Source organism: Bufo gargarizans, chromosome 10 (genome assembly GCF_014858855.1).
Source record: "Bufo gargarizans isolate SCDJY-AF-19 chromosome 10, ASM1485885v1, whole genome shotgun sequence".
Lineage (NCBI taxonomy): Eukaryota > Metazoa > Chordata > Amphibia > Anura > Bufonidae > Bufo > Bufo gargarizans.
Window position 1 is genome coordinate 51,026,729 of NC_058089.1, and position 25,284 is coordinate 51,052,012.

The 25,284-nt window shown below is 44.8% G+C and overlaps 1 protein-coding gene across 1 annotated transcript in view; it reads right to left on the reverse strand.

The window, feature by feature from the left end:
* Positions 1-1,811: 1,811 nt before the first annotated feature.
* The window catches only part of HIPK3 (homeodomain interacting protein kinase 3), a 91,763-nt gene continuing 68,290 nt past the window's right edge, over positions 1,812-25,284 (reverse strand). Inside the window, exons 5-16 of the mRNA XM_044270924.1 lie at positions 24,301-24,387; positions 20,730-20,914; positions 17,084-17,243; positions 15,498-15,621; positions 14,964-15,085; positions 14,288-14,415; positions 13,138-13,299; positions 12,743-13,036; positions 11,912-12,052; positions 9,978-10,213; positions 9,130-9,257; positions 1,812-8,402 (exon numbers count right to left, since the gene is read on the reverse strand). Of these exons, the coding sequence (XP_044126859.1) occupies positions 7,944-8,402; positions 9,130-9,257; positions 9,978-10,213; positions 11,912-12,052; positions 12,743-13,036; positions 13,138-13,299; positions 14,288-14,415; positions 14,964-15,085; positions 15,498-15,621; positions 17,084-17,243; positions 20,730-20,914; positions 24,301-24,387 (2,226 nt within the window). The 3' untranslated portion in view covers positions 1,812-7,943. The remainder of the gene's footprint in view (positions 8,403-9,129; positions 9,258-9,977; positions 10,214-11,911; positions 12,053-12,742; positions 13,037-13,137; positions 13,300-14,287; positions 14,416-14,963; positions 15,086-15,497; positions 15,622-17,083; positions 17,244-20,729; positions 20,915-24,300; positions 24,388-25,284) is intronic.

Here is a 25,284-nt window from a genome sequence, read left to right on the forward strand (position 1 = left end):
TTTTTTTTCTTTTCAGGATCCTGTTTTTTGCCCTCTCTTCTTCGGACGGATCAGAAGAACGGAAAGCTAAACGGTGATGTGACTGCTCCCTTAGCTAGACAGAATGATAAATAGTACATAGACAGATTAGATAAACCGAAGGATTAAATGGACAGGACCAGATAGAATAGGACGTGAATTAGACCGAGACAGGTCTATTTGTCTGCACCACAATGGCAACCAAAAAAGAGTGACCACCAACAATCAACTAATCTGCGGGAGATCGGGAGGCTCTTCTCTAACTCAGATTGGAAAACGGTGGCAAGGCCTATGGATATTACCCTTTTAGGGAACACAGTTTTGATTGTATTTTTATTTGAGCACAAGTTGACATGTGTACGCTATTTATAAGGCATGAGGGGCCTCCATATTGCTTATTACATACACATGTTCCGGGGCTCCTAACAGCAATACAGAACACTATGCTGAATAGTTTACGGAAGAGATGGAATATGCACAGTTGGGGCAGGACGTAGGTGATCAGAGCCGTGTTACTACAAATACCTAAAGCTATGTCCAATCCTTGCATCACAATAATGCATGGCTGTCCAGGGAAAGAAGGGGCGTCTGACCGATGGGAAAAAAATAAAAAATTAAAATAGCTCCCTCTGGTGGAGGAAGATGTTAACATGGAATTGTGAAAAATGGTCGATGTCGCAGCTTTATCCAATTAAAATCAACTGGCTGAAGCTGTAATACTATGCTACTAATCAAATGGGGGGCATCGGACCCTGTTGTCGTGATTTATGGGGTTAGACCCCCATGATCTATGGATCGTGAACGCTATATACATGACTATATAAATTGGCCCCACCTCTTATCTGCCTTTGCAAAAGGAGACAATATGGCAGGACACCATAAGAGATGGCGAAGCCAACTGTAGATCTAAGGGTCCCAGCAAGTGTGAACGACTAGACCGTACCAGACGCCACACATACAGATCTGTTGTCACATTTTGCTTTTTGATTGCCAAAATGGTCAGTACACATTTGAGAAGAAAATGAAGAAAGAATGAAAGCTAAAACTCCAGTGGACCACCTATCTGCCCGCACCAGTCTAGGACAAGATCCTCAGTGACTTCACCTTCTTGTTACATGGTCTGGCACCCTTGGGTGGCTAGAATGACATCACACTAATAATACGAACCAGCTGTCGAAGTAAAATACCCATCGGTATAAAGCCTCATTCACACATCAGTGTGTCACATTTTAATGTGTGTAATCAGACATCAGTGTTTTAGTACGGTCCGTTTTTTTAGCACGGATGCATGCTCTATTTTGTTCACAGATCCATCACGTCCATTATAGTCTATGGGTCCGTGAAAACCAAGGATCGTTAGGAGATGCTTTCAAAATTATTTTTCAGCTGTTCAGCGTCAGTGAAACACGGACAGCAAAAAAACGGACGCACGGACCCAACACGGACAGATTCACAAATGCATCACTGACCACCTGCTCACGGATTTGAGCATGGACGTGTGAATGAGGCTTGAAGCAATGTAGGACAGCAACTTCACCCTCTTCTACACTCATTCCACCACCAAACACAGCAAGATGGTGAAGCCATGCAACAGACTCCTCGGGAGACCAGTAGAAAACCATTCAAAGACATTATGTCATGGCAGGACACTCTAAATGAAGTATACCCTGGGAGATCCCAGGTAACAGCAAAGGTCTACTTCACGCCAAGCCAAGGACGGAGCAAGCTCCTTCCATTAGACGCCTATCCTTGGCACTACATCTATGACCTCTGCATGGAGCCTTGTTATGTGATTGATGCCAGGTGCACGCTCCAGCCAAAAAGAAAGATTCTTATCAAGGAAACTAAGGTCTTCTCTTTAAAGGGCTTGTCCAGTTTTAGGAGGAAACAGAACACCATATGTGATCCACCTGCAGCACAGAATAGATCATTGCTTGCCTGACACCTACCCTGTTCTGGTTCTCCTGGCAGGGCTCTGTTTACCCCGGCTGCAAGAGTCCAAATCATGTGACCGCTGCAGCCAATCACTTGCCTCGGCAGTACTCCAAAGTGGTTAGTGATTGGCTGTGGCGGTCACATGTGGTTGAGGTGACATCACTGCTGCAGACGGTTAAACAGAGCTCTGCCAAAGCACCTGTGCAAGATCTGTTGGGTAAGTAACGATCTATTCTTCACTTCAGGTGTATCGCATGTCAGATTTCCTCCTGAAACAGCACGACCCCTTTAACAAAGGACCTTGAAGAGGACATAGAATCCTTGGCAGTCCAAGAAGGAATGCAAGATTCCTATAGGCCTGTCGTGCTGCCCCAGACACATGCACCAACACAGATCAGCGTTGCTCAGGCACCACCTGTTGATTCCCACAGAGCTTTTAACAGCAAATCAAGTTTCTGCCAAGTCGTTATTAACATGGATGAACAGGCTGAAAGAGCAGGTACAACATGACACCCCGATCATTGGGACCTCGCGGCTTCCCTGACCTAAGCCGTGCACAAGGAGGAGGCAGCCATGAAGAGGTACAGAGTACGTGCTGTATCTTGGCTCAGCTTTTGTTAATGACTTAGAATCGAAGCTGTAACTGCTTTGCGTTAAACATGTAAAGTGCCGTGTACACGATCAGAGCTATACAAATTATACACATAATACATATATACATTTTAGTCGGGTTACATTAGCTCAGCGGGTGAAGCCCGTTAACATAAATAGAAGCACAGCAGTTTCGTACAGCACACGGCTACAGCCAGGGGGCGCAACACAGCAAGTCTTAAAGGGACGCTAAACACACAAAGCTTATGATTCAAATAGCTGCATGTACATGGATCTCTCCAGCCAGAAACGGCGATGGGATAGACTTTAGGTTTAGTGTCCCTTTAATTCAGTTTTTCATGACTGTTCCTCTTTATCACACGCAGCGTTAGGTCGGATCCCTTCCGACATCAACACATTTACAACAATTCATACGATATCAGAATCCCTAAATGCGCCAAGAGTAGAGATGGCACCGACAACCGTAACACCCAACGTCATCCGTCAGATTCTCACGAAGCATGGCGAGATGCTGCGGTCCTATTTGCTTCCCAATGTGTGGGCTCAGTCACTTTACGGGGCTGCGAAAGCCTCATCAAACCTCCTAACGGGCCTGACAATGGGACGCTGCAAACCAGGCCCTTCCACAAGCTCCTTCAAAACCTGCGTGAAAACACTTTGTGGAGTCCAGGTAAACTTGTCATGACCAATCTTGGTTGTCAACGGTCAGATGACCAAACGCAACAGACTGCCAATAACGGCACAACCTTACGTATCATGGCTACCAAATTACAGCAATTAGGGGTCCACTGTTTGTGCCAGGTGAATCAACTGAACTGGTAAACCCAAACCCCCCCCCCCACCCATCAACTATTCTGGGGGTATTTCTTATACTACAGATGTGACAAATATTGTCATATCGCATGACAAAGTACACATTATGTGCATCTGTCCTGAGCCAAATTCCTCTACTCTTCCTTCTGTAAAGCTGCATGATGGATATGTCCATACTGGGCAATACATGGAGGTCATAGCAGATGTCCTCTATTAGCCAAATCCATGTGCTTCAGTTGTGGCAGGCAACCAAGACCCTGTCCACCCAGCTTCAAAGTCGTACGGACCACTGACACGGTTTCAGACGCATGTAGCAGTCGGGCATGTAAACTTGGCTGCTGCAGAATGGACGCTATGTAAGTCTCCAGCACTTCTTGAGAGGTTCCCCCAGTGAGAACACTTCATCTTGAAGGGCACCAACAAAACCACCTATTCGCAGGGGAACCAAGGGGCTTGCAACATGAACCACTAACACAACACCTCCAACTCAATTTCCCAGTATCGGCAAAGGGACTACTCCCACTGGAGGACACTATCCCATAGATCAAACGCTCAATGAGGTTAGTCAGCAAAACAATAAGGATATCCCAAGAACTAATGAGGCATTGACCAAGAACATCCCAAGATTTACACAAGTATCTGTGTGATTAGCTCATCTATGGCGAATAGTTCAGGACTGGAGCCCTTTACATAAAATTACGCATGAACCTAAAAGGATATTGGGAGTGACAACCTAGAGAGAGCTATGCCGATCATGAGAAATGTCACCTCTCCTGACATGTCCATTTAGTAAGTACATGTACTCTCCTTAAAGAACTCTGCATTGTATCACTCCTCTGTTACTCCTTCTGGAAATTATGTTCACACTCCACTACGATATTCCCCTACAAAGTCCGATACTGCCCAATCAGCTGACAGTGCCCTACTAATAAAGGGAATTGTATCATCTTAAAGGGGTTCCATCTAGTCTGCTGCTCCGGAGGACTTCCGCTAACCTTCATCCAGTCAGAGCATGTCATACATGCACATGACCGCCACAGCCAATCAGTGCTCCCTTGCCGTACATACAAGCATCACTACTGAGGCTGGCGATTGGCTGCAGTGGTCCATGTGCATGTATGGTGTCACATCATGGAACGACAGGGGATTGCATGTTTTTTAATTTTTTTCCCCCACCACATGTCCTGCTCTTAGACAAAGTTTTGAAAATCCCACACAACCTCTCCTTTGTATAGAGGGCGTGTCCCTACGTGGTCTAAGGGCTCATGCACACGAACGTTGTTGGGTTCCGCATCCAAGCCGTGTTTTTGGCAGCTCGGATGCGGACCCGTTTACTTCAATGGGGCCGCAAAAGATAAGGACAGCACTCTGTGTGCAGTCTGTATCTGTTGCTCCCTTCTGTGGGGCTGCAAAAAAAAATAAATAATAGAACATGTCCTATCCTTGTACGGTTGTGTGCATGAGCCTTAACACCGTCAACTAAATGAACGTAGTCAGACTGCAGGAACACATCCTAAGCAGAATGGTAACACCCAGCTGTCAATTCATACACTTCCAGGGGGAATAACAGAGCATCAGCACAATGCATAGTTTAAAGGGCAAGCACTCTATAATTTATATTTCAAGCGAGTACTAAATGGACATGATTGCAGCACTGAGAGGCTCTCTTAACGCATGCACAATACTTGCAACATCTGTAAGGTCGAAATACAGACAAGGGTGCGATAACTGTACCAAAAATAACCGGATCCAACAGTGAAGTCCATTATGCATAGTGAGTCTTCTCTTTTTTCAGGGAAACACGTCCAGTACAAAAAGGTAAAACTGGTTCTTCACCCCGTTTTTTTCGGAATTTTCTTATTAACACTGCTGTATTTTTATGAAATTTTCGCTATTTTATAAAATTTTCTTATAGGCACATTTCTTTTTGCTGAAACATTCATTAAATAAAACACTGCTTTGTGTTAACACCACCCAGGACTGGCGGAGACCTGAAAGGGTTAACGGAGTCGAGAGCGATCGATGATAGCTTACGGACAAGTCAGGACAAGTGCCGTATACATATAGTGGTGTTATTAATGGGTTACACGACATAAAAGGCTAGAAAAGATCCAAACTGCCTTCCGGCCTGCAACATATCACAATTCCAGTCACTGGCTAATTATCTTTCTATAGATACAGATTTAAAGAACAAATAAAAATTAAATAAAATCGATTATAAAAAGTTAAATCAAGCCTGCAAGGTACGTCATTTTTTTTCTTCTTCTTTAAAAGTATACACAACAGCAATATGAAAACATAAAAAATAAAATTAACTTACATTAATACACCCCACTTTATATGCAGTAATGAGCTTAAAATTTATGGAGATAAAATACTGATGCATAAAACACCCTCCCCTCCAAAAAAAATTAAAAATAATAATAATAACATATGCAATTAGGATTCCATAATTTACAATACAGTAGTTACAAAGGACACGCCAAACATGAAAGTAAATTGAAATACAAAATAATAATAATAATCATCAGAAAACCCCACTACACTTTCATATAGAATTAGACTCAAAAACAGAAGTAAGGCGACTATGTATAAACGGGATATGAAGCTAAAGTTCACAGCTATCAAAAGTGGCGTCTGTTATATATAGCAGCTTATCTATGATACATTCAAGATAAATGATAGAATTATTACTTGCTCGAAGCTAAAAACATTAGTCTTAATACCATTTTTTTTCTTAAAGCCCACCACTATACTACAGTATAATTTAGGTCTATGCAAAAAAAAATAAAAAATGTAGCTACCATTTATTTTATATATATATATCTTTTTTTCTCTTTTTTTAACATTTAATTTTAAGAAATGGATGATTTAGTTTTTTCAAAGTCTTTGGTGCTGGATAAATTAACTTGATATGGACGATGCAGAAACTGGTAAAAATAAAAAAAAATCGTTGAAAAATACGCACATCATTTCATGTCCCTGACGGAATGTATTAAATAAGCAGTCACCACTCAGGAAAAAAAAAAAAAGAATAATAATACTAATAAAACATAATGTAAATGAGACTTGAAAAAAAAACAACATGCATAAAAAGGAAAGCTAAAATTGCACACGCGAAGGAGCAAAAAAATAAATAAAAACCTCATCTCATCAAAACCTCTAGAGTAAATATTTCTTGATACGCTATATTTGAATACTGTGCGGGCTGTCCAACGGGGGTCACGTGCTGTAGTGTTAACCTCCTTCAGTGCTGAAAGCGCCTGCAAGACATTGCCCAGCAAGATGCTGCAGCTTCAGCAGAGACCGAAAAAGGTAAAAAAAAAAAAAAAAAAAAAAAAGGTTATCTTCCCATAAACCTGACCACATGCCTTACTACACTGCTAAATAGAGACTACGAAAAAAATCCAGCCCGTTGGACAAACGCCGTGACGACAAAAAGTGAAGAATCCACTTTGTAGACAATATTGCAGTTTCCGTCGACGGTGTGATTACCGGGAGGGGAGTACATGTGCAGTCAGCGTTTAAATCTAAGAAACCAAAAGTGTAATCTTCAAAAAGCGCTTCAGGTTACGCAACGCTCGCTAAATACCTACGCCACCCCCACCCACAAAAAAAATAAAATATTAAAATAAACACATTAAAATCTACAGCAACACAGATTTTAAAAAAAAAAAAAAAAAAGGAAAAAAATACATGCTGTTCTGTTGGTAAGTCAAACACCTCAACCTAAAAATCATAGCACACGGTCAAACAAAATGAACAAACCCCTAGACTGATCAAATACTCAAGTTATTCGAAAAAATAGATATTTATATATCAGCAGATTAGAAGATTAAGTGCTGAAATTGACATTAATATATTAAGTAATAACATTAACAACCTCAAATATTTAAGGCACTATGTGTGGGAACAGTTTACAATGCAGCGGATTATTAGGACGACGACACGAAATAGCAAGGTCTAGGCAACTTTTTTTTTTTTTCTTTTTCTTCTTCTGCCCATGCAAAAGACACATGCAGTGTGAACATCAAACTCAGTAGCCATGTGACCCGACACAAACACCAAGACATACGAGAACGGAAACGACGCACACGACGTACACCGTACTACTGACATTATGTGCATTTGTTGCGCTAAACCTGTATGCTGAATGGCTTCCCAAAGACGTGTCTTGCACTAGGTTAGAAGGCAATTGTATAAAAAAATAGCAGGAGAGAAAGTGAACTTCTGGCTCCCGTAAGTCACCTGTCTTAGAGTTAATATAGAAGAGAACAGGACCAGAGACGATTTTATACCAAATGTGCAAAAAAACACATTAAAAGTGAAATTTTATCTTTTTCAATTTTTTTTTCTTAAAGCTCAAGATTGTTTTAAATTGCACCCAAGTCTTACATGATTCAAAAAATATTTCTTCTTGTGCCATGGCCAAATTATTTTTGATTTTAATTTTTCTTTCCATTATCAAAAAGCCATGTTTGTTGGTTGTTTGTTTTTTAAATGTTTTGTTTTCGTTCCGCTTCAAACCCAAGTGATTGAATCTTTGAGCTTCCTTTGCGGTTTTCTCACATGTACGGATACTGGTTGAGTTTCGTGGGGCTCATCGGAAATCCTGTATAGGCCGGGGAGGCAGCAATGTATGAGTGGGATGGGAAAATCGGTTTGTATTGAGTCTGGTGGATGGTGGGAGAAGGTAAAAGCCTGGGGTTGATACCCACTGCCACCTGATGAACGATGCCGCTGGGATGAGAGAGATTGTAAGCCGGGTGTTGTAAAATCGGCCTTGAGGTACACGGCGACGCGAGGAGGTGGGCCACGGGTGCTACTGTGGTCACCGGAGCGGAGGGTGGATATGAAAGGATGGCGGGCTGACCGCCAAGATGCGCATGCACGGCACTGTGATTTGGGCTTCCATGTTGAAGGGTGAAATGATGACTGGCAACAGTTGGTGCGATAAACGCCTGCTGTCTCCTGTGCCCATAGTTTCCATTCCATTCTTGGTGTCCCGTTCCAAAATGTTGCATCTGGGGATACAGGGGTTAAAACGTTGTTAGGCAATTTGCACAGGTGCCTAATGAATACACATCTCTGCTACTAAATTAGTACAGAAATAATGAACCAGACTTTAAAGGGTTTGTCTCATCAAAATGACCACCGAGAATGTGGCCTTTAGGTCCCCACCCCGGCACCTCCATCAAATAGCTGATGTGGGCAGGGGTGCCTTCATGGGACAATCCTTTTAAAGAGGGCCTGTTTTCCGAGACTTGGATACGTCATTAGTATTTAAATCCATGGGGCTCTTTGAGAAGGTAGTGGCACTCGCAGTTGCGCTAAAGCCTTCTAACAGCTTTCCCTAGGGCGAGTGACGACATGCTCATCAGTCACATGGCCTAGACGCAGCACAGCCCCTATTGAAGTGAAGAGCGCTGCGCTGTGATACCAGGCACAGACACTATACAATGCACGGCGCTGTGCTTGCTAAGCAGTAGCGCCGCGGCCTTCTCAAACAGCTGCTTGGCGGGGGTCCCGGGTGTCGGATCCCCACAGATCAGATACTGATGACCTATCCAGAGGGTAGGTCTTCAGTATATATACATTTTTAAAAAAACACTTTTAAGTAACAGGAAATCTAAAGCATAAAACCTGCCCTTTCTAATTTAGTAATAAAAGTCCTGGCCCTTTAAGAGATTGCAATTAAAACAAATGTAGGAAAGAAACACCAGCCCGATTTGTAAGACATGACAAACTCACTTGACTGTAACTCAGAGGCTGCTGTTGGAATGCTGATGTAAGTTTCTGCTGGCGATTCCCAAGGCCTGCAGGATGGTTTTTTCTACCTGGAGCTGAACGTCCTTTTATTACGGGATGGCAGGCCGGATCTGGGAAAAAATAAATAAAATATCAAGTTCAAACCTAATCCCAGGCGTCAGACCTCCACCAATCAAACAGATGACGTCACATCATAAGATGGCAATGACCCTCTAGTGCTGTAAACAACCTCAGAGAAGTCTATGGGGCAATCTACCTGTCCAACTGTAGATGTGATTCACTTGATTAATACACTTTTTCTTTTGTTGATCCAAGGCTCCGTTCCAGAGTTATGATACTTTTTCTTAATATGCCAATTTTCCATTGGTGCAATGGGTGCGTCATCGTTGCTCTTGTTGCACTCCACTCATTTCTGTGGCCAGCCCCTCCATGACTGCTTTGATTGACAGTGTCAGTTAGTGGCAGAGCAGTGAGGAAAGTGGGTGAACACAGAAAGGAGCAAAGCTTGGGTGCAACAAGAGCAAGGGTGAAGCCCTCATTGCACCAAAGGCCTAATTTTCATATTAAGAAAAAGTATCGTAACTCGGGAAAAGAGCCTCAGATCGACAAAAGAAAAAAAGTGTTTTAAGCAGGTGAACCTCAGCCATGTGTCTATGAAAACAGTTTAATGGGGAGGTCGCTGGTGACAGATTCCCTTTAACACTGGTCTACATGGATGCACATTATGAGGGACTGTGTGGCTGTGGTACAAGCTCCATGCACACAACTCCACCTAATATTAAATTGTCATATGGAATTTTCAATCCTGAGGTCAGGATGGAGATATTTACCCTTGTTGGTAGCCCGATGGGAATTGAATTTGCGGTTTTCAATCCGGATAGGTGGGACCACTAACGTGCACACTGCTGGTTTACTTTCAGTTTTCTCTGATGTCCGTTTTTCTGCATTCTGGTTGGTATCCGTCACAAAGCTGCTCTTGACAAATGGGCTGTCATGACCAGATGAATCAGAGCTTGGGGATCCATCCACAGTGTCACAGCCACTCTCAGGCTCATCATCTGACATGCTGCAAACGCAATTACAAGAGTCAGAATCATAATATACTACAATCCAGAGGCTAAAGAGGATCGGTCGTGATAGGAGCGCTCAGAAGACCGGTCTGTAATATGCCACCCTTATAAAGGAGAGCATACAGTGTACGATGATGTATTGTATGAAAACACATCGATAGTACTTAGGTTTACAGGTGCTGTCACATGACTTTTTTCGGATTCATTTGATGCCCCCATTCAAGTTTAAAGGGGTTATCCAACCCAAAAAATGCCCGGACCCCTCACACTGGCTCCCCGACACTTCGCGTCTCTTCTGATGCCGGCACAGCAGCCAATAGCAGGCCGCAACAGGAACGAGCCTCCCTAGAGTCACCCGTGATGCTAGGTAGGCTCGTTCCCGTCACGGCCTGCTATTGGCTGCCCCCTGCCATCCTCCCCTGACTGCTGGATGTTTTGATCCGCGCGACTGGGAGATGGAGCGGCGGCCGTGCTGGCATAAGAAGCAACGTGGGTGCCAGGGAGCGCGGTAAGTACAATCTGTGTGCGTGGCCTGGGCATTTCGGGCTGAAGGGGGGGCATTTTTAGGGTTGGACAACCCCTTTAAGGATATAGACAAGGTAGAGCAGAGACTAAGGACACTGCCTTCTCCACAATGCTGGTGGGGCTTCAAAAAGTCAGACACCCATCTAACTTACTTTTGGAGAGGCTATAAAAGTAATAATAGGAGCTGTTGTAGGACGACTGTTTAATGAGGGAGCCTAACAAGTTGACTATAAAGGGTTAAATTATTTCTTGTGGATTTGTGGTGCACATTCTGCGCCGCATATCTACAGCTCAGTATTGTACAACCTACATGCTGCAGATTTGCTCACGGGAATCAGACTTCAGAATCTGCACCATGTCTATCATCTTCTGGGTTGTTTGTGGATTTCTTCCATTATCGTCATTAGAGTTTAAATCTCCAAACTGAGAACTGTGTGACAGACTTACTTGCAGATTTGGTGCAGTTTTGAACTTGCCCTACCTATACACCTCCTAGAACCAGAATGAGTGGACCCAGGGTAATACTGTGCTCGTCATCCAGCTGAAAAGGACACACTCTAGGTTTGCACAGTGAGTCCTGTCTGTCAATCAATAGGTCATATGTACTATAAAGGCCCCTTTACAAAGGCTGACACAGCAGGCAATTATTGAAAACGATCCGTCCGTTACTGATAATTGCCTGCTCATCAGAAGAGGTGAGAGCTGCATTTATGTGCAGCCACCACCCCCCCTCTGTGAGAACCAGCAATTGCTACTGCTAGTCTCAATACAGATTCATTGTTTCTGGGCAGCAGATCCTTAGCCTGTTGACCAGAAACAGCTTTAGGTGATCAATTCAGCGATGCGTTTGCTCATTTATCAGGTAATCACCGGCAACCTTCACACAAGGCGAGTATCGGGAACGACTATCCCTAGGAATGCTCCTTCCCAATAATTGCCCCGATCAGTTGGACCCTAAGCAATGCTGCTTCACTAATACACAAATCAGAATGCTCCCTTAAATCTTCTTTTCAGCTCTATGCCAACTAAGTGGAGATGTTAGGACCCATTAGTTTAACCACAGAGTCACCAGAAGATTTCCTGTAAGGACTTGTCCACTGAACACACATTCCGAGCAGCGTATACGATGTGGTGTTTATATGTAACTGGATGCAGGGTTAATAGCTTACCTGTTGGGTCTTTTGCAGGGAGAGGGGCTGGATTGCCCTGAGGAGCTGGTGCTTAGGGTGCTGTCTGGACTACTCAAGGAACAGACCCGATCAATATTCAGAGTACTCTGACATGCCTCACAATCCAGGCTGCCTTTACATCTAGGTAATAAATAACAGGAATCGTTTACTCCACTGGACTATAGATCTAGTCAGATAGGTATCATTAAAGGGCATCTGTCAGCAGATTTGTACCTATGACACCGGCTGACCTGTTACATGTGCACTTGGCAGCTGAAGGCATCTGTGTTGGTCCTATGTTCATATGTGCCCGCATTGCTGAGATTTTTTCTTAAATATATGCAAATGAGCCTCTAGGAGCAAAGGGGGCGTTGCCATTACACCTAGAGGCTCAGCTCTCTCTGCAACTGCCGTACCCTCTGCACTCTGACAGGGCCAGCCAGGTGTGATGTCATTTACACTGCCTGGCCCTGTCAATTGAAGTGCTGATTGCTTCCTGCAACTGCTGCACTATCTGCACTTTAATTGACAAGGCCAGGAAGTGTAAATGACATCACACCTGGCTGGCCCTGTCAGAGTGCAGAGGGTACGGCAGTTGCAGAGAGAGCTGAGCCTCTAGGTGTAATGGCAACGCCCCCGTTACTCCTAGAGGCTCATTTGCATATATTAAAACATCATTTTTCTCAGCAATGTCGGCACATAGGAACATGGGACCAACACAGACGTCTTCAGCTGCCAAGTGCACATGTAACAGGTCAGCCAGTGTCATAGGGACAAATCTGCTGACAGATGCCCTTTAATCTTTTATTCCAATTACTTTCAAAAACTTACTCTCTCAGTGAGTGAGTCTGTGCTGAATCCTCCTCATCCGTGTCGCTGCTAATCGTAATGACACTGGCTGTGGGGCTTGGGGAATCCGCTATGACAATCTCTTGCCTCTGCTGACTTGACACATCTGGGGCCGGCTCCTCAGACACCTTACAAGATCCTTCCTCCTGCGCCTCCAGGTTCTGATTGTCCTGTGGTAATGCACAACTTTCAGACTCTGTGGTCTTTGCGCTGTTTGATATCTTTGGAGAGGTAAGTGCTTTACTGTGGACACTGGAGTCCTGTATTGTGTTACTCCTATAAAGACAAGCCAAAAGGTTATTAGAGCAAATAAAGATCGGGTTATCAGAAGGTACATGGCCGCCAGCAGGCTGTCCTCAGATGGGTGGAGGTCATACCTGTTTTGACAGATCTTATTTCGTTTAGTAGCAGCAGGCTGAGGCCACACCACATGTGCGATGCCTAAACTGATAGGCTGAGGGGCTGACAGCGCCATTTGGTTGGTTAGGAGAGGCTGAAGAATCATGGAACTGTAATGGTTTCCATGCTGAATAATTTTCCTGAAACAAATAAAGGAAGAGAGAGAGACATAAGAAAACTGGGTATTTGTATATGTTTTAAAGAGCCACCGGATACCGTGAAAGTCTCCCGGTGCTGAAGTAGCCCCTCCGGCAGATTACAGATCATCAACAGCTAAAGGGCTTTAATAATAATAATGTCGTCATTTAACAAATAATATATTTTGTGATACTATTTAAAGGAATTATGTGGGAATTTATAATTCCCAACAACTGGGTCCCGTCCCCCCCCCTCCGCCGTTCAGCTGTTAGAAGCGCTGCAGCCTCTTCCTAGGCCTGTGACATCACTGTGCATTGGTCACATGGCCTAGTTGAGGCCAGTGCTCCGTGAGTTGGTCGCATGGCCTAGTTCCAGCTCGACCTCATTAAAATGAATGGCGCTGATCTGCAATACCAAGCACAGCAGCTATAACAATGTAGGGCGCTGTGATTGTAAAGCTGCCGGGAGCTGGCAGCACTTACCAGAGCTCCAGTGAGCACGGTGGCTCCCTGAAACAGCTGATCAGCAGGGATTTTGCGACTTAGACCTCCACCGATGTGATACTGATTAGCTATCCTGAGGAAAGCTCATCATTATCAATTCCTGCATAACTCATTTAATGTTCAGTTCATCCTCTGCACACTGTGGAGCTGCAAAAACACCCTGCCCCTGCACCGCAATGCCTGGCCACCTGCTGGACAGGGGGAAGCTTAAGCACAGTCCCACTCAGGATCAAGTATGGCCCCACAGGTTGGATTATAAAGTAAGGAGCTAGGAACAGGTCATTGACTTCTTGTTCCTAATAAAAGGTCGGCAAATCACTGAAGACATGACTGGAAAAAAAACTAATGGGAACAACCTAAAAGTTGGTCATGACTAGTCTCCCATATCACCTACACTAAAAAAGCTAAAAGACAAATCTCAAATTACTGGTAACAGGTATGGGCAGCTTAACATGTTGCCACGGCCAGGTGCATGTTTTCAACCTACCCCCAGTCTCCCAGCCTCTGTGGTCCAGCCATGGTATCGGAGGCAAAGGTTGTTGTTGTTGGCGTCACAGTTGTCACCTGCTGCCAGGCGGGAACCAGTATTGGTTGTGTTCCATTTGACCATGTGTGCTGAAAAGGTAATGGACATAGACATTTAATGAACGTTTAAAGGGGTTATCCCATCTTAGACAATGGGGGCATATCGCTAGGATATGCCCCCATTGTCTGATAGGTGCGGGTCCCACCTATGGAGAACAGAGCAGAGAAAGTTGAGGAGGGCACACTGCGCATGCGCAGCTGCCCTCCATTCATTTCTATGGAGTGCTGGCTCGGCTATTTCCGTCGGCCCCATAGAAATAAATGGGAGCGGTGGCCTCTCCTGCGCGGTTTGCTCCCATTCACTTCAATGGGAGAGACGGGGAACTGCGCCTCGAGGTGGACGGACCCTGGAAAACCCAGGATCCTCCAGCCTTAACTCTCCCCGGCTCCATTCTTCTTGTAGGTGTGATCCCACAGGTGGGACCCGCACCTATCAGACAAAGGGGCATATCCTAGCGATATGCCCCCATTGTCTAAGATGGGATAACCCCTTTAAGCAGAAAAACTTTCAGCAGTGTACAAAAAAAAACTAAAATAATAATGCTAATTTTTTAATACTTTTTACAAGAAAGACTCACCTGTGAGAGGACACCTGGTCGTATCTGTAGGGGCTGAATGGCCGGAGCCTGGCTAACTAGGGGTAAAGCGTTATCTACTCTCACAGAGTAACTTGTGGGCTTGCCATGATTTGGTGGGATTCCTGCAAGAATGAATAGCATGACTCCATTATTACAAAACAGTCAGTCAAACCGGTTAAAGGGCATTGTCCGGTTTCCCATATTGATTGACCTTTCCTCAGGATAGGTCATCAATATCAGATAGGTGAGGGGTCCAACTCCCGGCACCCCCGCCGATCAGCTGTTTGTAGAGATCGCAGCTCTTGTACGTTATACGTCAATGGGACGGAGCTGGAATGATACGGAGAGCAGGTAAACAGCGAAGAGGCCGAGGCGCTCATACGAGTGCTGTGTCTCTTCAATCAGCTGATCGGCAGCGATAAGTCATCAATATAGGAAACCAGACAAGCCCTTTACTCATCTAAATGCTAGGCATAAATCCAACAAATTATTTACATGCTGATTTCAACACTTTATTAATAGCGGTTAATGTACCTTGTAGGGTTGGGGGACAAAGTATCAGGGTCTGTTGAAAAGCATCATTACAACCAAAAGGAGCAGTTCCTGCCTGCACTGGGATCGCATGGTGTATAACTGTATGCCCAGAAGTTGTTAAAGCCTGAAATACAGAACAGATTGAATTTATTTCATATAAAATGCAAACCATAAGAGAACGTCTGCCAGATGAAGGAGGGAGGGCTAATTTACCCATTAGATGGGGGGACTGGCTGACCATCTAATGTGTATAAGACCCTCCTGACTTTCCCCCAGATGGTGTGGGAGACATGGATCAAGCTCTTGGATATCAACATGCACAATCCTTTCATTTTCAAGAAGATAAGCCACGACCAGGTGTCTGGCAGTAGCTCTGTCCCCCCCTCAGAATACATGTATGGTTGACGTGCATGCTTATGGTGTGGTCAGGAGAGATAGCTGTTGGTCGAAGAGGTGTTCAGTGGGCAGATATTGACAGACATTGTGGAAGCCCCTGCATTGCCTATAAAGGGGGCACGTGGAGATCCAGCCGCAACCCGGCAAACATGCCAAGAATCGGCTGGACAAAAACTGCTGAGCGCATTGCCGGATCCAGTGAGACCCAGCAACCTGTTCCCTTCCAGACCTCACGACACAAATGAGAAACTAGTGCAACACAGCTGAACGCTGGGGGTTATAGAATCCGCCTGATAGAGAAAAGCGGATTATCAGACTGGCTGCTGTGCAATAAACGCTTTGAAGAGGAGCCGTCACCTCTCCTGATATGTCTGTTTCCTTACTACTTGCATCCTCCATGTAATAATTCTTGAGCATCTATTTGGATGAATCTATTCTGTGCCATTCCTTTATTATTCCTGCTAGAAGATAACGCATAAATTGCCAGCATTCTGGAATAAAGGTCCAACTGGGGGGGTGTCCCTGCACAGTCTGTGTTGCTCATGTCGGTCCGTGTAGGGAAACACCCACTTGGGTCTTTATTGCAGATTGCTGACAATTCATTTATAAACTACTAATAGGAATAAACTAGGAACGGCACAACACAGAAATAGATGCTCCACAATTATTATTACATGTGAAATGCAAGTAGTTAGAAAAACAGACAGAGGCGCCAGGTTCTCTAGAAGAATCCCAACAGGACATGTTTTGAGAAGATCTCATTAGATCTTGCCTGGAGATTTGGCAGTAAATCATATCACCTCTGCAACACTGGTATAGGGGATACCTTACTGTACTCTAACAATGTGTACATTACATTGCAGTGAGCATGCAATGTGCTAATCCACCACTAGATGGCACTATTCCTACATCCTGCTGGGTGGATTAAGAAAAGCACTGCTGTTGACAACAAAGTAAATGACGTCTCGAGCCCAACAAGAAAAAACAAGCTATGGCTTCATTTTAGAAGGTAGAGGCAGCTCCGTCACAAGGATACAACCACAGAGAACGGTGCTGTCACTTGCATTAGCCAATCCGCTAAAAAGGACTAGACTCCACGTAATAGCATGCTCCCAGCAGAATACACCAGTAGAAATAGGCTAATAAATGGGGGGCGGAAATTAATATTCAAGCAGAAATTTACCACACACCTGACTCCTGACATTGCCAATTTTGGTGAACCCAGCGGAGAGGTTAGCAGCATTGCCTGAGGCAACCGGCCTCATGACTGATGTTTTATTGCGGTTCGCTGCGTTGCATGGGTTGGGACGAAACTTGCAAACATCCATGATATGGAAACAGGACTTCACACTGAAAAAGGAAAAAAAAACAAAAAAACATTTTATTTAGTCTTTATATAAATAGGATTTGAAACCACTAAATTACTAACCCCCTCCCCCAGCTGTGCAGGTAACTGCAGTCAGTCCCATTGACTTGAATAGAGCTGAGCAGCAGTTCCCCTGCACAGGACACAGCACTAAATTAGTTCCGCAGCCCCTTCATTATCAGGATCGGAAGTGTTTCCTTGAGGTCCTAGCGTCACAAGATTGGAATATCCATAAAAATTCACAGGCATACACAAATCTACTAGGGAGATGTCAAATCGATCTGTATCCCCTGCTTGTTCAGTGTCTGCATGCAGCCATGTCTAAGCCTTAAAAGGGTTATCCAGGAATGGATAACGAAGACCTCAGGATAGGTCATTATTATCACATCGGCGGGGATCAGAGTCCTGGCACCACCACAATCAGCTGTTTCAAGGAGCCAGCTAGCTCCCGGCTGCCCTCCAAGCACAGCGCCATACATAGTACCGCAACTGTGCGTGGTATTCAATGGAACTGAGCTGCAACTAGGCCACGTGACCGATATACGGTGACGTCACATGGCCTAGGGAGAGGCCTGCCTCTTCTAACAGCCGATCAACAGGCGTCCTGGATGTCAGACCCCCACCGATCTGATATTGACAACCAACCCTGAGGATAGGTCATCAATATTAATTACTGAATTAACCCTGTTAGGGATGGATTCACACTACATATTTGTCTAATGGCTTGTAAAAATCCATGATTTTTTTTTTTTTTTACTTTTTTGTCATGTTTTACTTGAGGTTTTTTTAATTTATTTCCTTATAGAGAAGAATAATGGATGAAAAAAAAAAAAAAAAACCTAGAGTATACTGCGATCTTAAAAACATCAGGGGGAAAAAAATAAAATAGCCAGGAAACAGTCATAAAGGGGACGTTCAAGTGTTTAATACTGATGACCTGGCCTCACGATAAGTCATCAGTACGTGATCGGTGGGGGTCCGAAGTCTGGTACCCCGTTCGAACAGCTATTGGAAGAGGCTGTGGCGCTCCTACCAGCATACCAAGCAGAGCGCCATCCACTGGATAATAGCTGTGCTTGGTATTGCAGCCCAGGACCATTCACTAGAATGGGACCGAGCTGCGCCTAGGCCACGTGACCGATAAACGTGACTTCCCTGGCCTAGGAAGAGGATGCAGCGCCTCTTCAAACAGCTGATCGGTTGATGTGCCGGGAGTCAGACCCCCATCGTTCACCAACTGATAACCTATCCTGAGGATAGATCCTTTTTCCTATTGGCCAACATGCAACACAAAAAATTATATATATATATATATGTATACATGAGAGATAGAGATAGAGATAGAGAACGCACACCACCCTTCCCCCTTTCTCCCAGCATGATGGTTATTACCGTATGTATAGGGCTTTCAAATGTCCCTTTAACCATTTTACTGTGACAAGTATTTTTGGAGGCAGTCACATGCCATACTAAGTCCTATACATCCACTACCAGTAATACCAGTAAACAGGATGTGGGGAGTGTATGATTATAATGGTACAGAATGGTATTCCTGCATGTTCTCTAGCAGCACACGGAACACATATCAGTGCTGCCATCTGTCTGACCGGTTTAACCTATAGTTTAGTTTTGAACTATTTAAGAATGCTTCTGTGCGCCAACCCTTTGGTAAATATTTCCCTGCCGTCATATTTTCCATGTCCTATCTGTGGGTGCATGCTCCAACTGGCATATTCTGTAAATACTGCCTCTCTTTCTAGTCGAGGAATTCACAGCAGAGGGAAGAGCGTAAAGAGAAGAGATTTGGCGACTGCAGCAAGGACTACGAGTTTCCAGTCTTATGCGCTTTCTTCCTGCGATAATCACTCGTATGACTATACCGCAGATGGGAATGCAGCTAGGTCTACAATATTAAAGCAACACTACACCTAGAAATCAATGATCATAGGACATGTGAAATACAGCTGTCCTCGCTGCTGCATGTACTGTACAATCCTGGACACGGTCTCCTGCTGATCTGTTCCAACGTCAGCTGCTGGATGAGGGGCACGGCTTAGCAAAGGGGATGGGTATAACTATCTTTCCTAAAGCAGGCGGGGAAAAGATCCTGCTGCAGTTAGTTGTCTTGCAGCCCGACACAGGACAATAAGAAAGAGGGGGGGGGCATTTGATTCCAGTCTGGGGTTTGGCGAGAGATTCAGACTCATCCATGCGCTGCAGGTTGTAAGACCAGGCTGGGGTTACGTGCCCAATGTACGGCACATTATCCCGGAAGTGGCGGCCACACAGGATTAGGGCACATCTTGGATAACCCTTTAAATTCCTGTTCTGTTTGGACTTTTAGCGCAGCAAACAGACTCGCTCGACTCTCTGTGTCAGACCATCACCGTGGCCACAGAAAGGGAAGGGGTTAAGTAACTTAACTAGAGCATCACACATTACACTGATCAATGCAGTGATCTTCTGTGAGCATCTTTATCTAGGCCTATCAAGGGAACAATAGAGCCGTCATCCAAAATATACATCTACTATTAGACAAGCAGATAACATTTCCTTCACAGCAGCAGTAAACTAAACAATGGGCTCCCTATCTATATTGCAGTTTTCTCTCTCCGTGCTGACTGGTACAGGAGGACAATATTCTGTATTTCATTTTTAATGGCACAGTACTGCCAAAATGAAAAAAAATATATATAAAAGTTTAAAAATAAAATACCCTGTTCTGAAGGAAGTGTCCCTTTAAATCAGCTGAACCGAGCACACTTTGTAAGCCACTATTCAAAACTGGAGTGATTTGAGGTCACAAAAAATTTGCTCAAATAAGCCCAAAAAGTAGCATAATCCCTATTTAGCAATTTTTTGGAGCCAGAGTTCTGGAAAGCGGGACTTGGTCAACTACCCACATAGAATGTACTTGCTTTTTTTGTGCACTCTTAAAATCTACAAGGCATTGCCACAAAAGCAAAACTAAGTAAACTGCATGCTGATAGGAGGTTATTGACGAAAACTCAAGAAAGTACCAAACAGCAAATAAAAAAAATCCAGATAAAGGTTCATTCAGCTCTTTAAAAAGATGTAAAATGTACAAGTGCACGAGAGCTGAAGCAACAGGTCAGGCTCGTCTGGGTCTCCACCAAACATCGGGCTGAATGCCTAACCCTATCGCCCTTTAAATCTCTGCCACACTCTGAACGCCACGGGACAAATCCCTATTGTGTGTGAAGACTGCGAGAGGCTCTTTTAATTCTATAAGACAGAAGATTAGACCTTTACAGAGAAATCTCATTACCACTACACGGCGCGTGCTGTCCACCAGCTGTGGCGCGCCGACGTCTTCTGGGGCAGTGAATGGTTTGTTGGACGGGGCGTTGTGTGCGAGGCAATAAAGGGCGCGCGCAGGCCTGTGCGCGATTTACGCTGCAGCTCAGAAAAGCAAACCCTCAAGGAGGACGTGCCGGGTAGCGACTTACTGGTTGCTGTGGGGAAAATCGAGGAGGTGCTTCATGGTAACAAAGGAGTGGCTCAGGGTGTCAGCCGGACTGATCCTCGCATCGGCATCGATCATCAACATCTTCCTCAACAGGCCCACAAATTCTCTCCTATCTGCTTTCTCCGCCACTAAGTCACTACCATCCAGATCCATCACCATGTTCACCTGTGATTGAAGAAAAGGCGTTAATGTCTTTCACTATATACAAAAAGGCCGCCATGTCAAAATACATTTAAAGAGTGCGCGTCTGCAGGATCAACCCTATCAAACCAGGCATAATAACCGGTGGGGCTGATCCTGCTGGTAAAAGGGGTTGGCCCATTTCACACATTAGTCAGATAGGTGCGGGTCCCAGACCCGCACCTATGTCTAGAACGGGGGCCACCAAAGTGAATGAGGGCACATTGCGCAAGCGCGGCCACCCTCCAAATCACTTCTATGGGAGTGCCGAAAATAGACAAGCGCCGGCTCAGAACTCCTATAGAGGTGAATGGAGAGGTGGCCGAGCTTGCGCTGTGTGCTCTCCATTCACTTCTATGACAGTTCTGGAAATAGAGGAGCATGCTCGCTTGTCTCTTTTTGGAACTCCCATGGCGGTGCGCTTTCCTTCGCTTTAGGGGCGCTGCTCTAGACAGCAGGTCCCAGAGGTGGGACTAGAACCTAACACTAAAGGCATATCCTAGCGATATGCCACCAATGTGTGAGATGGGCCAACCCCTTTAAGAAAATCGGTTGTGGCGTTCCGAAGAAAATATATACCGCACTTTTATTTAAATATGGCTTTTCATTTTTCTATATGCAAATGAAGGCTTCAGTGCACAGAGCGGCGTATTTTTATCAGTGCAGATTTTGTAATCCACTGCACGGCAATTGTTTGTGTGGATTTTTAGTGCAAATTTTACCCCCTGCAACGCAAAGGGCGAGATCAGGGCAAGTCCACATCAAAGTCACACGTGTATATTTGGCGCAGAAACACAGAGAAATCCATGTGCGGGATTCACCAATATCTGCCCGTGTTATTTGGGGGCCAAATATTATATATTGAAGTTTTTGATTTGAGACTATACAAGAGTAAAGGAGGATTTGAAATATATGAGAACAGAGAAAGAAAAAAAACTGCTAGCCATGGGCTGAAAATGCATAAGAAATTGCACATTTAGGGCTCGTGCACAAGAACGTATTTTTTGTCTGTGTCCGTTTTTTTGCGGCCCGTATGCGGAACCATTCTTTTCAATGGGGCCGCAAAAAAAGGGTACTGACTCCGTGTGCATTCCATGTCCGTATGTCAGCAAGTCCGTTCCGCAAAAAAATAGAACATGACCTATTCTTGTCCGGACAAGAGCAGGCATAGCCACAGTGGATCTGCAAAAAAAACAAAAACAAATGCAATATGGATGTCACGCGGACGTCACCCGTATTTTTTGCAGATACTTGTTTTGTGCAGACTGTAAAATACATACGGTCGTGTGCATGAGCCCCTAAATGGGGGCAGTTCTGGGAGGATAAACAAATGATAAATGATATACAAATTGAAGACCAACAGTTCGATGGATCCATTTAAAAGGGTTTTCTGGGAGTACAATACTGATGACCTATCAACGATCAATATCAGAAAGGTGGGGATCAGTCTCCCTGCACCACTGCCTTTTCAAACAGATGATCGGTGCGAGCGCCGGGAGTCGGACCCTCACCGGTCAGATATTGATGAGCAGTCTTGAGGTTAGGAGTGTGGGACAGAGATCCAGAAAACGTCAAGTGTCTAGCCTCTTGTACGCGACCCAATTTTCTGAGTTCAAATATCAGGGTGTGACGAGGTGACACGTATGTTGCAATATTACTTGGTGGTGACATACGGGCGACCAGAACATATCCTTTTGGCTTTTGTCAATTGCTTTTATTCTCTTCTAGTCTCAGTAGAGCACATCAATGACTTCTTTATGCTTTAGAGAACTTTTTTTCAGATTCACGAATGATATATAAATGTAGATTTTTCCAATGTGCAGCCACAAAAATGTAACAAAAAAACAAAAAGACAAAAAAAAAAAGGTCTCATATGACATAGAAAACACAGCGGGGCAATGTTATAACCGTAGACGGCTGAAGGTAGAAGCATAAAAGTCACGGGAAGGTTAATACACTGGAAGACGCTTTGCTGCAAATGTCACATAGTCTACAAATAGTAACACGGCACACGCATGTTTGTGTGGGTTTTCTCCTTCAGGCCAAAAAAACATACTGCTTAGGTACATGGGCTTCCTAAGCGTGCCAGACAGAGAAGCTAGGCGGCAAGCTGCAGCGGTCACTATGAATGAATGCGGCGCTGCAGAATATGTTGGATCTATAGGAATAAGGGATAACCGATAAGAAACGACGTATGGAATAGCATCGGACATCAATTACTAATAGTAAAGCAGCGGAGGTGGAGGAGGGGCCACATTGTGACGTCTGTGTGTACAGGGCAGATGTAGGTCACTTCATAATATGTACAAAGCTGTGGCCTCTAATAAGGCGTTAATCGATGGCTCCTACTGACACAGATTCCAACCACCTTCCTTAAAGGGAACCTGTCACCAGGATTTTGTGTATAGAGCTGAGGACATGGGTTGCTAGATGGCTGCTAGCACATCTGCAATATCCAGTCCCCATAGCTCTGTGTGCTTTTATTGTGCAAAAAATGCAAGTGCAAACAGATTTGATACATATGCAAATTAACCTGAGATGAGTCCTGTCCCTGACTCATCTCACGTACAGGACTCATCTCAGGGTAATTTGCATATGTAACAAATCAGTTTTTTTTACACAATAAAAGCACACAGAGCTATGGGGACTGGATATTGCAGATGTGCTAGCAGCCATCTAGCAACCCATGTCCTCAGTTCTATACACAAAATCCCGGTGACAGGTTCCCTTTAAGTGACTGTCAGGCAGATATTGGGACAATTAATTGTCACCGTCATTTTTTACTTTCCTTGTATTTTCATGACATGTTTCACTTTAATCTACTGAAGGTCTGGATTAACCCATTCACTTGGGCTGAGCTGAAGAAAGGCCATATGATAAACAGGTGTCGCAGGCCGATAAATAGGCTGCAGTGCTAACCCCTTCCAACAGATGACTGCAGGGGGGCCAGGAGTTAGACCTCCACCCCCAGGAGAGGTCATCAGTGTTTAAAGGGCTTGTCCAGGACTTGAAAAACATGACTTCTTTCTTCCTAAAACAGCACCACACCTGTCCACAGGTTCTATGTGGTACTGCAGCTCAACCCCATTTGCTTTAATGGAGCCGAGATGCAATAACCCACTGACAGGTGCACTGCTTGTTTCTGAACAAAGGAGACGCGGTTTTCCTAATCCTCGACACCTCCTTTAACATAAGCCTTATACCAGACCCGGTGTGTGTGTGTGGGGGGGGGGGGGGGGGGGCTTTAGACTGGTGCAGCTCATGGGAAATCTATCCAGAATCGTTGTCGACCTACTCCTGCCATTCACTACTGCGCAGCCACCAGGAGCACAAGGGCCGAGCATCCTGTTATTGAGTCTCCAGCTACTTACATGCACTATATCATCCAAACTGTTGAAAATATACTTCCTGGCTTCCTTAGACTTCATTCCTGTTTCAGCTTCGTGCTCCTCCAAAGTCTGTTATAGAGAAAGGATAGAGACATTGAACACAACCCATGACACGTTACATTCTGCAGGCAGCGCTGGAATAAACAGCAGTACGGCTAGAGCGACCGTCAGGATGTCAGACCGTCCCTTTAACTACTCTCTTTTATCAACTCTCGTAGACTTCGTGCTGCCTTGTCGCGCATGGCAGAGGAGGACTTATGCTGACCAGGCGTCTGAGATAGATACTGGCTGACTGCCACTACCCCTACTCAATATAGGAGAGGGAGACCCCCATATACATTAGCTTGTTGGCTGGATACACCAACATCTAATGTCAGGGGCCACTTAACCCTCCACCTAGTCATAATATGTCCCATTAGCTGTTAAGCGCATTCTGAGCCGAACCCGCCAAGATCAGCCGACAGTCTAATAGGTGTGGGGTGCTCCCAGTAGCAGTGAATATTTTCGCCAGGTCCTTTTGTTCTCCTGGGAGATAAGCCACCGCCTGAGCCGTTTGGCAGCAGCTTTCTCCCCTCTCCTCGCAGATCACATACACGAGTCAGGAGAGATAGCCGTCGGCTAATGAATGTGTATGGAAGCCTTAAAGGGCATCTGTCAGCAGTTTTGTACCGATGAAACTGGCTGACCTGTTACATGTGCGCTTGGTCCCATCTTCATATGTGCCTGCATCGCTGACAAAAATGATGTTTTAATATATGCACAAATGAGCCTCTAGGAGCAACAGGGGCGTTACCATTACACCTAGAGGCTCTGCTCTCTCTGCAACTGCTGCACTTTGACTTTAGGTGTGATGACGTTTACACTCCCTGGTCCTGTCAATAAAAGTGCAGAGGACGCAGCAGTTGCAGAGAGAGCAGAGCTTCTAGGTGTAAGGGCAACGCCCCCGTTGCTCCTAGAGGCTCATTT